Below are 14862 nucleotides of genomic sequence, written 5' to 3' on the forward strand. Positions count from 1 at the left end.
TTGGTAGTGGTTGTTTAATTATTACTGCTTGGCAAAATATATTTTAGTCTTTTATTATTTTAATAGCATGCCTAAAAGTTTAATGCTAAATGAGCTGATGTTTGTCTACCCTTGCTTAAGATCAAATCTGGAAGTGCAACGATTCTGTATGTATTTTTTAAAATAAGTATCAAGGAATGAAACTTGCTCAGAGAGTTACATTGTAATAAAGTCAATTATGTTTGAGAGTTGTGGCCTAGTCCTTTCATTAGCTGAACTTTTCCTGTGCTAGCGTAAAGTTGCGTTACAACTGTGAAAGCAAGAGGAAACTACAGCTATAATTTTTCCTGGGATTGTGCAGCTCTACTGTACGATTACATGATGATGGCATCCTCTTTGGTAAAATATTCTGGAGGTAAAATAGTCCCTCATTCGGATCGCTGGGTGGGAAGTATTTAGGAGGAAGTCGTCAACAGGAGAACCAAAACTGGCATTCTATGAATTGGAGTGTGAGATGTTAGATCCTTTAATCTGGTGGGTAGATTAAAAAATTTAAAAGGGGAAATGGATAGGTTGAAGTCAAATACAGTGGGAATTAATGAAGTTCAGTGGCAGGAGAAACTGGACTTCTGGTCAGCTGAATACAGGGTTACAAAGTCGAACACAGGTAATGCAGGAGTGGGACTAATAATGAATAAGAAAATAGGAATGCGGGTAAGCTTCTATGAACAGCATATCAAATGCATTATCTAAGCAAGATAGAGATGAATCTCACACATATCACAGTAGTACAAGTTTATATTGCCAACTAGCACCACAGACAATGAAGCAATTGAAGAAATATATGATAAGATAAAAGAAATTATTCGTATAGTTAAGACTGATGAAAATTTAATTGTGATGGGGGACTGGAATGCAACAGTAGGAAAAGGAAGAGAAGAATGAATAGTACGTGAATGTGGACTGAGGGCAAGGAATTAAAGAGGGAGCCACCTGGTAGAATTTAGTACAGAGCATAATTTAACCATTGCTAACAATTGGTTTTAAAATCACGTAAGAAGACTGTAAAGGTGGAAGAGACCTGGAGACACCAGAAGGTTTCAGATTCATTATGCAGGGTGAACATTAATAAAACCGACAAACTGTACGGACAGATTACTGACTGGAAGTGGAGGGAGAACATGTGTCTGGAAATCCATTGTTGCCAAGGTAGACAGTACCGATGAATGAAAGTTCCTCTTGCCACAAGCTGTGTGTTCCTAGAGTGCTGCAGGCTGTGTGATTGACACAGTGTAGTTTACCAGCTGCATGGTCTGGTATTCACGTCAGGAACAAGCCGAGATGCTGTTTGTGTACAGCCAAGCAGGTGGAAATGGTTGAGAAGCAGCATTGCTATACCAAAACAATTACCCTCACAGACGCCAACCACATCGGACAACATGTCCAGCCATTTTTTGGTGTTTGTAAGATCATGGGTCCTTCCAGACAGACAAACATGCAGGGAGGCTGCAGACTGTGTGCACACCAGACTTGGAGGACTGGATTCTACAGCTCCAGACTATGATTATGTATATCCTGCATGACAACTGCTACTATCCCTATCACCTGCAACAAGAGCAAGGATTATCAGCAGTGGGTTTCCCTCTACGAGAAAGATTTTGTCGATTTTTGCACCAGACCATCACAATTATGGTTTTCTGTCATCAGTCCTCTTTACTGATGAAGCAACATTTACTAGAACTGGCAGCATCAATATGCATCATTGTCATCTTTGGGCTACAGACAATACTCGGGGAAAAGTTGAAGCATCTCCAGTTCAGCATCAATGTGAAGGCAGGGATTCTTGGTGATCACATACTTGGACCAGTTATTATTCCACATCGCCTCGAGGGAAGAATGTAACTGGACTTCCTACAGAATACTTTGCCTCGGCTGCTTGAGAAAGTGTCTTTGGCAATATGACAGGTTATGTGGTTTCCGCATGACAGAGCACCACACCACTTCCACATTATAATTTGCTGACACACCTCAGCAACATCTTCTCTGCACATTGACTAGGATGTGGAGGCGCTGTAGCATGGCCTGCTTGATCACCAGACTTAAGCCCCCTGCATTTTTCCCCCTAGGGGCATCTGAAAAGCTTTGTGTATGCTGAACCATGTTCTGACATGCAGAGCCTTCAACAGTGTTTTCACAACACCTGTGATGCTATTCGAAGAGAGGCCGAAATGTACAATAGAGTGTGGCAATCCATGATGCATCGTGTGAACGCATACGCTGCATCCCATGGAGGCCACAAACACCTGTTGTGATGTGGATGCAGTGCAGCTCTGTACTGTTTTCCAGGATGATTTGTTGTTACCACATGCAAATTCTTCATTTGCTGACACATGTTGATATGACCTGTTTTCCTCCATTTACAGTCAAGAAACCATCCCTGCAGTTTTTCAGTTTTATTAATATTCACCCTGTATAATGGTAAGGAAGAGATTTCGGAACTAGATATTAAATTCTAGGACAATTTCAGAGGCATATGTGGACTCTGACTGCAATTTATTAATTATGAACTTAGATTAAAACTGAAGAAGCTGCAAAGGTAGGAAATTAAGCAGATGGGATCTGGGTTGGTTGGTGGGATTGAAGGGACCATACGATGGGATCTGGATAAGTTGAAAGAACCAGAGGCTGTTGACAGTCTCAGAGGGAACATTAAGCAAAGGCTGACCACAAAAGTGGAAAGGAATATAGTGGAATATGAATGAGTAGCTTTAAGAGATGAAACAGTGAAGGCACCAGAGGATCAAATTGGTAAAAAGATGCAAGTCCACTAGAAATCCTTGGATAACAAAGAAGATAATGAATTTAACTGACAAAAGGAGGAAATAGAAAAACGAAGTAAATGAAGCAGGCGAAAGGGGATACAAATGTCTAAAAAATTAGATTGACAGGAAGTGCAAATGGCTAAGCAGGAAAAGCCAGACACAAACATAAGGATTTAAAAGTATATTTCACCAAGGGGAGGATAGATACAGTGTACAGAAAAATTAAAGAGGCCTTTGGAGAAAAGAGAAGCAGCTGTATGAACATCAAGAGCTCACATGGAAAACCAGTCCTAAGCAAAGGAGGTGAATCTGAAAGGTGGAACGAATACCTGAAAGGTGGAACGAATACGTACAGGATCTATACAAGGGAGTTGAACTTGGAGGCAATATTATAGAAATGGAAGAGGATGTAGATGAAGATGAGATGGGAGATATGATACTGCAAGAAGAATTTGACATAGCACTGAATGACATCAATCAAAACAAGGCCCCGGGAGTAGACGACATTCTGTCAGAACTACTACCAGTCTTGGGTGAGCCATCCATGACAAAATTCTTCCATCTGGTGTGCAAGATGTAAGAGACGGGCAATATAACCTCACAATTCAAGAAGAATGTAATAATTCCAATTCCCAAGAAAGCAGATGCTAACAGGTGCAAAAATTATCATTTTCATGTCTTGGTTGCAAAATACGAACACAAATTCTTTACAGAAGAATGGAAAAACTGGTAGAAGGCAACCTCAGGGAAGATCAGTTTGGATTCCGAATATGATAGGACCACATGAGGCAGTACTGATGCCATGATTTATTTTAGAAGATAGGTTAAGGAAGGGCAAACCCACATTTATAGCATTTGTAGACTTTGAGACAGCTTTTGACAATGTTGACTGGAATACTCTCTGAAATGGTGAAGCCATCAGGGGTAAAACACATGGAGCGAAATGCTATTCACACCTTCTATAGAGGCCAGACAGCAGTTATACGAGTTAAGGAGCATGAAAGGGAAGCAGCGATTGAGAAGGGAGTGAGACAGAGTTGTAGCCTATCCCTGACATTATTCAATCTCTACACTGAGCACGCAGTAAACGAAACAAAAATTTGAAGTAGGAAATTAAGTGCAGGGAGAAGAAATAAAAACTTTAGGTTTGCCAATGACATTGTAATTTTGTCAGAGACAGCAAAGGACTTGGACGAGCAGCTGAACAGGACTGTCTTGAAAAGAGAAATATAAGATGAACATCAACAAAAGCAAAAGAAGGATAATGGAATGTAGTCAAATTAAGTAAGGTGATGCTGAGGGAACTAAATTAGGAAATGAGACACTTAAAGTGGTAGAAGAGTTTTGCTATTTGGGCTGCAAAATAAATGATGATGGCAGAAGTAGAGAGGATATAAAATGTAGACTAGCAGCGGCAAGGAATGCATTTCTGAAGAAGACAATTTTGTTAACATCGAATATAAAATTTTTCTGTTAGGAAGTCTTTTCTGAAAGTATTTGTATGGAGTGCAGCCATGTATGGATGTGAAACATGGATGATTAACAGTTTAGAAAATAATACAATCTTTTGAAATGTGTTGCTACAGAGCAATACTTATGTTTAGATGTGTTGATAATGTAACTAATGAGGAGGTACTGAATACAATTGGGGAGAAAAGAAATTTGTGGCACAACTTGACCAAAAGAAGGGATCAGTTGATAGGACACATTATGATACATCAAGGGATCACCAATTAGTAATGGAGGAAAGAGTGGAGGGTAAAAAATGTAGAGAGAGACTAAGAGATGAATACAGTAAGCAAATTCGGAAGCATGTAGGTTGCAGTAGTTGTCTGGTGATGATGAGGCCTGCACAGGCTAGAGTAGCATGGAGAGCTGCATCAAACCAGTCTTCAGGTTGAAGAAGATGACGAAAACGACGACGATGACCACCACCACCACCACCACCACCACCACCACCACCACCACCACCACCACAACAACACAGTAATAGTAAAACACAGGAAACACAAGAGACAGGAACAAGACATAACTAAAATTTACAAACAAAATGAAATTTCGGATCAAAAACTAGAACTCAACTATGTAGCTCAAACACACAGTGATACCAAAAAATAAATAAATCCTAAAAGAAAAATCCTAATACATGTTGTTGTTGTTGTGGTCTTCAGTCCTGAGACTGGTTTGATGCAGCTCTCCATGCTACTCTATCCTGTGCAAGCTTTTTCATCTCCCAGTACCTACTGCAACCTACATCCTTCTGAATCTGCTTAGTGTATTCATCTCTTGGTCTCCCCCTACGATTTTTACCCTCCACGCTGCCCTCCAATACTAAATTGGTGATCCCTTGATGCCTCAGAACATGTCCTACCAACCGATCCCTTCTTCTGGTCAAGTTGTGCCACAAACTTCTCTTCTCCCCAATCCTATTCAATACTTCCTCATTAGTTATGTGATCTACCCATCTAATCTTCAGCATTCTTCTGTAGCACCACATTTCGAAAGCTTCTATTCTCTTCTTGTCCAAACTATTTATCGTCCATGTTTCACTTCCATACATGGCTACACTCCATACGAATACTTTCAGAAATGACTTCCTGACACTTAAATCTATACTGGATGTTAACAAATTTCTCTTCTTCAGAAACGCTTTCCTCGCCATTGCCAGCCTACATTTTATATCCTCTCTACTTCGACCATCATCAGTAATTTTGCTCCCCAAATAGCAAAACTCCTTTACTACTTTAAGTGCCTCATTTCCTAATCTAATTCCCTCAGCATCACCCGACTTAATTAGACTACATTCCATTATCCTTGTTTTGCTTTTGTTGATGTTCATCTTATATCCTCCTTTCAAGACACTGTCCATTCCATTCAACTGCTCTTCCAAGTCCTTTGCTGTCTCTGACAGAATTACAATGTCATCGGCGAACCTCAAAGTTTTTATTTCTTCTCCATGAATTTTAATACCTACTCCTAATACATACCTAATAAGAAAACATGAAAAATAATGAAATGTAGTAAGCAGCAGCTTGAAGTGAGCTATATAGCTAAAGTAGACACAGTGATAGCAAAAGAATAAATCCTAAACGCAATTGTGCCGTGTTTAGAAAAGAGCTCCAAAATGTTACTGAGATCCAAGATCATAAATGCAACTGCTGCTCATGTAACTCACAGCAATGTAAGATGTGTTCTTAGGCTCCTTGGAAATCGATATATTCAGAATAAACCGAGTAGTTTATGCCAGTTGTCAACCACAGACAACATTTAATTTACATTCTTCGTTTGTACAGTATGACACCATGGCTCAAAGCTGAGAACTGCAACTGAACCCTAGACTTGACCCAAAAACTTCATCCATTCTTTCTTTACACATTAATTAAAAAGCTTACCTCAGACACTTAAATGTATACGTACTATACAGCATAAGATAATTCCAAAGCTACTGAAGCCCAGCACTGTCAAGTGCAAAGTTTTCAAGGCTTACACAGATTGCATTACCGTACAGAAGCTTTGTTGAAGGCAGTACTGATGACTGGTTTGTGGGGCGCTCAACTGCGCGGTCATCGGCACCCGTACACAGACCCCACTCATATAATGTGGGAAGGATATGTCACCAGGTCGTGTCGCAAGCTTTTTGTAAATCAAGAAAGATGGCAACGAGGTGTCGGCGTCTGGAAAAGGCTGTTTAGATCGCAGACTCGAGGGACACAAGATCATCAGTGGTACAGCAACCCTGGCGGAAACCTCCAGGACCCAACACAACCGCTGATTTACCGTACATTCTAAGAGCTTACAAAGAACTTAGGTGAGGCTGATGGGGTGATAGCTATCCACATCAAGCGGGTATTTGCCAGTTTGAGCACTGGAATGATGGTGCTCTCTCGCCATTGCGATGGAAAGATGCCACTGGACCACATTCGGTTGAAGATGATGGGGAGATGTCGCTTTTAGTCGGATGAGGGATGTTTGATCATCTGACTGTGGATCCAATCTGGCCCAGGAGCTGCATCGAGGCAATGTGCAAGGACACTGTGGAGTTCCCACTCTATAAATGGAGCATTATAGGGGTCACTGTGATGTTTGATGAATGAGAGGGCCTTCTTTTCCATCCACAGTTTGAGTATGTGAAATGCTGAGGGATAATTGTCCGACGCAGAGGCTCGAGCACAGTGCTCAGCAATTGTGTTTGCGTTGGTGGTTAACATGCCATTGATGTTAATGCCAGTGATACCTGTCGGGGTCTGGTACCAACAAACACGTATGATCTTCGTCCAGACTTGGGAAGGTGATGTATGGCACCCAATGGTCAAGACGTACCTCTCCCAACATTGCTATTTCCGTCTTTTTTTTAATAATCTGGCGAATGGAGGCACAGAGCCATTTAATATCTATTAGGTGCTCTAGGGAACAGTACTGCTTATGTCACTGTACAGCTCGCCAATGCTCTTTAATGGCCTCAGCGATTTCCGGTAACCACCAAGGTACTGACTTTCGTCGGGAGCACCCTAAAGAACAAGGGATCGCGTTTTCCGCCGCAAAAACGATTGATCTAGTGACCCTCTCAACTACCACATCAATGGTACCATGTGGGGGAGATTTAATGGTAAGAGCAGAAGTGAATGCTTCCCAGTTTGCCTTGTTTAAAGTCCTTCTTGGTAGACATCTGGGGGAATGGTGCTGGGGGAGTGACAGGAAGATGGGAAAGTGGTCACTACCACGTGAATCATCGTGGGCTCTCCAGTGGACAGATGGGAGAACTCCTGGGCTGCAGAGGGATAAATCAATGGCCAAAGTCCTGGGCTGCAGAGGGATAAATCAATGGCCAAGTACGTGCCATGAGCCACACTGAAATGTGTGGGGGCCCCAGTATTTAAGAGGCAAAGGTGGAGTTGAGACAGTAAAGTTTTGACATCTCTACCTCGGCCAGAAAGCATGATGCCACCTCACATGGGGTTATGGTTGTTAAAATCTACCAAACGTAGGAAAGGTTTAGGCAGTTGAATCAGTGCGGCCAATGCGTTCAGGGGCACTGCACTATCTGCAGGAAGATATACAATGCAGACAGTTATTTCCTGCGTAGTCCTTATCCTGACAGCCACAGCTTCAAGAGGGGTTTGAAGGGGCACAGGTTCACTGCATACTGAGTTCCGGACATAGACACCGCTTCTCATCTTTGACAGTGCTGTCACTTCCCCGAACTTATCGTCAAGATTTTCAACAAAAAATTGAGGCTTCGTAGGTAGAAAGGAGTCCTCGTCCATTCTGCTGCAGACTAAATACCTAGGTGAATATGGCTCTCTTCTTTCTGTAGCCCTACGTTCCTCCCATGGTGTAGTGATGGAAGGAAACGATTTAAGGTCAAAGGTGTCAGCATTGTACTCGGTCTTGCCCTTCTTAGAGACTGCTGGCACCATACGGTCACCAGCTAGAGATAACTTAGTCCGCTTCATTGTAGGTAGTATGCCCTGATGCCACCCACTCTGATCAGAGGCTCTCCCCACGGGCGCCACACCCAGCCACAGCAAAGGTGACCTAGCATGATGGCCGTTGCTTGGAGTCCTGATGGTCCAGGAAGACAAGCATCTACTCCTTGGCATTCATGGGGAGTTAACAGCTCAGGCATCAGCAGTGCGATCTCTGTGTTGTCAGGGGGCTACCACCAAATGGGTACATGAATGACAGCCCCACTACAACGGACTGGCTACCATGTTGGATACTGGGCGCAGAGAAACCCAATATCATCATGGAGGCAAAAGAGGACAGGAGACAACAGATGAAGATGACATACCCAGGAAAGTGTCCACACCCAAAGGAGTTGAATTGATGGTAGAGATGCAAAGCCATGACAAGAGGTTCAGGAGATCGAATCTAAGGGCACTATGGATCACTCACACACCACATAAGGCATTCTTGTCCATATGGCTCGCAATTCTGTAGACTTTGGAAGGTGGTAGGTCAAACCATAAAATGGGACCTGAACTTATAAGAGCCGAAAAGTGTGAGACTCCTAGTCGCCTCTTATGACAGGCAGGAATACCTCGGGCCTATTCTAACCCATGGACCCGCAGGGGACCAATTTCTTTGGAACATCACCTGACTGGCAGCCAATAGTAAGGGTCTGTGAAAAGTGGGAACACTGCTTTCGAAGTGTGAATGATCGTAGCAGAGACTTCTCTGCAGACACTGTCAATGATTCCTGATGCAGAGGCTTTGGATATATATCTACCACTTGACATTCTGAAGCACCCATCATGGTGGCTATGGGACTATTATAGCCTGGAAGTTGTTAAATATCACAAAAGGTGATGTCGGTGATAGTATAAACTTGCATAGCTGTTGCTTCTAACGCTATATGAAGAGGCACCCATTCCCTTCTAATATCAATTTGAATGAGTGTGACGACCACCTCCTGATACACTTTTGAGGGTGGCATGGTAATAAACATATTTGTGGGTAGGTTATTTACAGTGAGATAACAGTGTTTTTTTGTAGGGTTATGCAGACCGCTGAGTAGAGTAACAGCCGTCACAGTTCAGAGACACTCCAGTAATACTGGTGCAGTTCCACTGAATGATTGCTCAAGGAGTCTGCTGGAGGAGAATGAAATGACAAGAGTGGTAGGTCTTATCTCTGAATCACCATTTGTCACTAATATGAGTGTTACAATGTCCATGGACATAGGTTTAAAATCCCGTGGTTGATGTGTGTGTGTGTGGGGTGGGGTCTTTGAGTGAGGTGGGGAGAGGTGATGCCATATTTGTCACTAGAATCAGCTTCACCCCACATTTCTTCTGTTTTCCATTAATTACTTTTGAAGGTTTAAAGTTCTCTGGGGTTTGTCCATTTTATGATCATGTATGGAGGGAGACTGTGCCTATTAGCACTATTTTTGACGAGCCAGCTACCGCAGCTTAAAAATTCACAGTAGGATTTAAATCAAATGATATTAGTAGTAACTGCAATTAATTTTTACTGGAAGAATTTTAAAGACAATTTGTACTAAAAACATCTAGGCCTACTTAGATCTTGGTTTCTTTCTTCCAACAAAGTGCTTAAAAAGGAACAAGCAGCAGCCACTGGCATTTCACCACTCATGACAGTGCGTACCCTGCAAGATTATTTATGTCAGCCCTACCAATTTCCAGCTGATGTCAAGGCTATGCTTAGTGTGATTCCCCACACAGATATGTGATCATGTAACCTGCACAAGATGTCATTTTAGCTCCAAATAAAGTCTCATGACAACCAAGTTCAAATGTCGTCAGTCACAGCAGTCAACACAGAGTCTGCTACGGCATGGTTTGTTTTCAAAACTATCTTTGCCATTCCACACAAATACTTAGAACCTATCTCAAAATTATCCCCCCCCCCCCCCTACTGCTTGACCCATCCCCTAATCGGTGCACTCGCTTGTGAAATCTTTAGAAAGTGACCCTCTCTCCTCCTCAATCTAAGATCAGCAATTAGTTTAATATGTTCCCTTGTAATCTGGTCCTTGTTCATCTTTCAACACTTGATCACGAGATCTAGCAGGAGACTCAAGTTTCTAACGAAAAGACTTTTATTTTAAGGGCAGTCAGTCATTACACGATACAATTTTACGTCATAGAATTACATTTTTAATATGTATATTTACGTACCTTGACTGATCCGTGAATACATACAATGACCGCGACGTTCCTTTTGCACCACTTCCAAGTACTTTAATGCTAACTGTACCAGGCACATACTTCTTCCCTTTTTCTTTCAGCTTTTGTCTCTGCTGTTTCAAGACGGCGGTATGGTTTGGAACTTTCGGCATGTTCAACAATAAGTTGTTTAACGTTTCTGACAGCCTACTCTGGCTATATGAAATAAGTGGTAATTTCAAAATTCTGATGATATTCTGGTTCAAGATTACCTCATGATATTTGTAATGTCGGAACATATGCATTGATGTTTTGTAATTCTACGGCTACCGTGGTGGAAATAGGATATGATGTCGCCTAAACGAAATAACAGTCATTTTGCACTATATTTCACCCGCCTTGCATCATTCAAACTAAATTTCGTACACCACATTGAAGATTTCGCAAAGATAGTATAACACTGTCAATGTTTACATCTTCAAGAGTTTAGCGAACCTCCTTGGAGTTATAAGAAACAAACTCTGACCAAAGATTTTCTCTCCATCAGTGGTTGTACGAACTACGAAGTTGCGAAAGATACAAAAACCTATAAACAAACTAGGAAGGAACGGAAGTGCATGTAGTGCTAAGGAAATAGATGGGTGGTATAATCTAATACCAATATAAGCTGTGTCGTACTTTAGCAGACTCTGAACAAAGAAATCATCAGTTTAGTTTGTACGTGATGTGTATTACTACAATATTACGTATTGTGACATCAACCAGCTGACTGAGAACTGTCATGGACGCTGAAATAAATAACTTGGTGAAGGCGAGACCTATCCGATTTTTCTAGGAGGAACATACATCAAACACGCAGGAAAAACTGAAACTTACAGAAATAACGATGTCGGGAAGTTATTACTTCGTTATAGTTGGCCATATGGACAATCCAGTGTTTGAAATGGAATTTACACCAGCAACGAAAGACGTCAAGAAAGAAGATCATAGACATCTCAATCAATTTATTGCGCATGCTGCCCTTGACTTAGTGGATGAACATATGTGGAAGACAAACAGTATGTATTTAAAGTCCATTGATAAGTTCAATCAGTGGTTTGTGTCAGCGTTTGTTACTGCAAGTCACATGAGGTTTGTTATGGTTCACGACGTGAAGAACGAAGATGGCATTAAGAACTTTTTCATGGAGATGTATGAAACATACATAAAATATCTAATGAATCCGTTTTATAAGCCGAATACTCAAATTCATTGTCCATCATTTGATAGGAAAGCACAGTTGTATGGGAAGAAGTATTTGACAGCTTGAAGTTTCCTACACAAAGGGATATTGTTCACTGTTCATAGTAATGTGCAGTTCAGTTCATTTATCGGCTAATGGCGTTATTACCTTAATATGTAGATTATTGTACCGTACATCTACTTGTTTGAAATGATAACTATTTGTACAGAATTTATAATGTGTTTGATATTAAATAATGCATTTCTTGCTGCTCACATATTTCTACATTATAATTTTGCTAAAACGCAAAAATGTCTTAGTTGTCACCAGTATCATTACTATGAATCTTAAATTTACGGACAGTGCAACTGATATTTCTGAGTGATTTTTAAATTTCTAAAGACAGACTATATTAGGTGAATGCTTAATTGCAGGAGTACTTGGATGAAGGATACACCAGACTGAATAGCCAAGCAAATGCTAGACTACTTTGATGCTAAGTGGTATATTAATGAAATGTTGTGATTACCTAAAAAGAGTTTAAATTGAAACACTGTGGATATTCTTGTCATGCAGCCGTTCCTGTCCTAATCAAAAGTAAAGTGACCATGTTTTTCTACTAGCTTTTTAACAAGGAGTTTCTTCCATATGACTACCTTGACTTCAGTGGGCTTACTTTACAAGTTGTCACTTATTTTCAACTTTTGATAGTTCCACTTGGATTCTTGCAGGTTCAGTGACTCCAATTTGTGTGATGGGATCAGTGTAGTAAGAGATTCTTTTTCTGGTAGTAAGTGTTTTTTGTGAAACTAAATTTTCTGTTTGATAAATTACTGCCAATAGACTGTTAAGAGTTGCAGTGAACTGTAACTCTAAATATGCTGTAATCCTGATAAAAAGTGTCTGTCTCTATAGAAAGAAAATTATGGTAATGTTGTGTTTTTAGGAGTGGAGTAGTCTCCTGTCATCCTTTCTTCAACAGAGCAACACTTTCATTTGCCATTTGGTACTTTCTGAAACATGTAGAAGTTCTTGCATTTTCAGCAGTAACTTTTGGTAAATAAGCCATGTTTTGTGGTATGTAGGCCCTAGTGTATTTCATACCACAACTTTTTTTTTTTTTTTTTTACTGTGCCTACTTTGTCATGTTCACAGAACTTTGTTGTATTATGAGGCTGAAAAATTCCATTCTACTGAAGGAATAAAAAGTTATTCTGTGATTTTTGTAATTTTGGAATGTTGTGTTCCTGTGTTTATACTGGGTAGTAAATCTGTCCGAAAGTAATACAGATTTTATGCACAAGTTAAAAGTCTACACATCATAATTTACCAGATTCATTTCTTCGCTAATGACAACTGTGGATAATATCATCCACCCAGCTTGTGCCACACCTGCTGTATCCAGGCAACTGTTTTGAGCAGTGCTGCAGAATATTTGACAATGTCTGCTTCAAATTTTATATTGACACACACAAGAATAATTTTCAGCTACATCAATTAAACAAAAAAAACTAAATTCCAAGTACCATAACAGATTACATAGCAGCTTCAAATATTTGGACTATGGCTTTGCATTATTGAAGAGAACATACTGCAGGCATATATTTAAAATGGTCATGAACTATATTTTTCTGAAAGGGTGTTTTTATATAGATGTTTCAAACCAGATTCCAGATTCATAATGTGCTAAACACTGCAAAACCAGTGAATTTGGTAATACAGATATTGGAGTGAGTGCTTTTCATAGTAGGTATCAACTTACATACAGTGTGAAATGTAGTGAAGGAGATTCATAGAATCAGAGGTGAGGAGCAAATTATAGCATTAGCAGTAAAAATATAGGGCCGGCTGGAGTGGCTGAGCGGTTCTAGGCGCTAAAGTCTGGAACTGCGCGACCGCTACAGTCGCAGGTTCGAATCCTGCCTCGGGCATGGATGTGTGTGATGTCCTTAGGTTAGTTAAGTTTAAGTAGGTCTAAGTTCTAAGAGACTGATGACTCCAGCAGTAAAGTCCCATAGTGCTCAGAGCCATTTGAACCATTTTTGAAAAATATAGCATTTCATAACTGTCGTTGTGAGTATGCTTTGAGTTTGTTGGTTCTTATTGGCACAATATTTTGATAACATTGCCCATTGAAATATTCTGCCAATAACACAGCAATCCAGCAGCATATCTGCAAGAACCTTATATAGAAGCAACACTGGCTACACAAGATCTTACATTTCACAACTGTTACTGAAAAATTGAAGGTTATATGTGCAACCAGTCGCTGATCACTGGAACTTTCCCAATTGGTTGAAATAAGCTGAAGTTTAGCCTCTCTGTAAAAAAGGATGTAAAGAAAGATCATCAAACATCCAACCAATTTCAGTTTTGCCACGATGCTCAAAAATGTTACACTTCTTGACCATCTGACTACCTATAATCAGCATTAGGGAAACATCCAATTCCACCCATATGCTTGACCCGTAATGTCATCAGTTGGTGGAAACACCTACTTCCAGTGTATGCAAAACGGTGACGATGTTGTCAATACGTACACATGCCAACAAACATGAACAAAAAAAAAAAAAAAAAAGACACAAGAACATCTCACTCTAATAGTAAAATGAAATTAATGGGGCAGCTGCTAGAAGAAGGGGGTTTAGGATGGGGATAAACTAAATATATAACAATATAAAACACAGCACCATCTCAAAATAAATATTATAAAAAAAAATTCTCAACTTACGGCATGTTGCTACAGCCACAAAACCAGCAGGAACCGTACACTTCATTTGACCTATATAGCTCAAATGAAGCCCATGACACCAAAAAACCAACATATGCAGTTGTGAAATCCAGAACCAGACATTTCCTTTGACCTTTAAAGCTCAAACGCAGCCTTCAGTACCTGCTGGCAAACCCCCAATAAAAAAGCCACAAACTTCACACATCCACATAACTTAACAAAACATCACCGAAACTAGAACACAACTATCTGAAAACCAAAGAACCCCCCCTCCCCCCCCCCAAAAAAAAATAAAAAAAAATATAAAAAAACACCACCACACACACACACACAGGGGAAAAAAAACACCCACGATGACAAACACGAAACTAATCACACCTAACAAACACACAAACTTTGGGGAAAAAACATAACATGCTGAAAACAAAACAGGCACTTCCAGATCCCTGTTACAGCACTGACTCACTGACTTCCCAG

The 14862-nt window shown here is 40.5% G+C and overlaps 1 protein-coding gene across 1 annotated transcript in view; it reads right to left on the reverse strand.

Annotated features, from left to right (window-relative positions):
* Positions 1 to 10887, reverse strand: part of LOC124777256 (ribonuclease Z, mitochondrial) — a 145262-nt gene extending 134375 nt beyond the window's left edge. Inside the window, exon 1 of the mRNA XM_047252583.1 lies at positions 10445 to 10887. Within this exon, the coding sequence (XP_047108539.1) occupies positions 10445 to 10737 (293 nt within the window). The 5' untranslated portion in view covers positions 10738 to 10887. The remainder of the gene's footprint in view (positions 1 to 10444) is intronic.
* Between the last annotated feature and the right edge of the window lie 3975 nt (positions 10888 to 14862).

The sequence above is a fragment of the Schistocerca piceifrons genome, chromosome 2 (genome assembly GCF_021461385.2).
Source record: "Schistocerca piceifrons isolate TAMUIC-IGC-003096 chromosome 2, iqSchPice1.1, whole genome shotgun sequence".
Taxonomy (NCBI): domain Eukaryota; kingdom Metazoa; phylum Arthropoda; class Insecta; order Orthoptera; family Acrididae; genus Schistocerca; species Schistocerca piceifrons.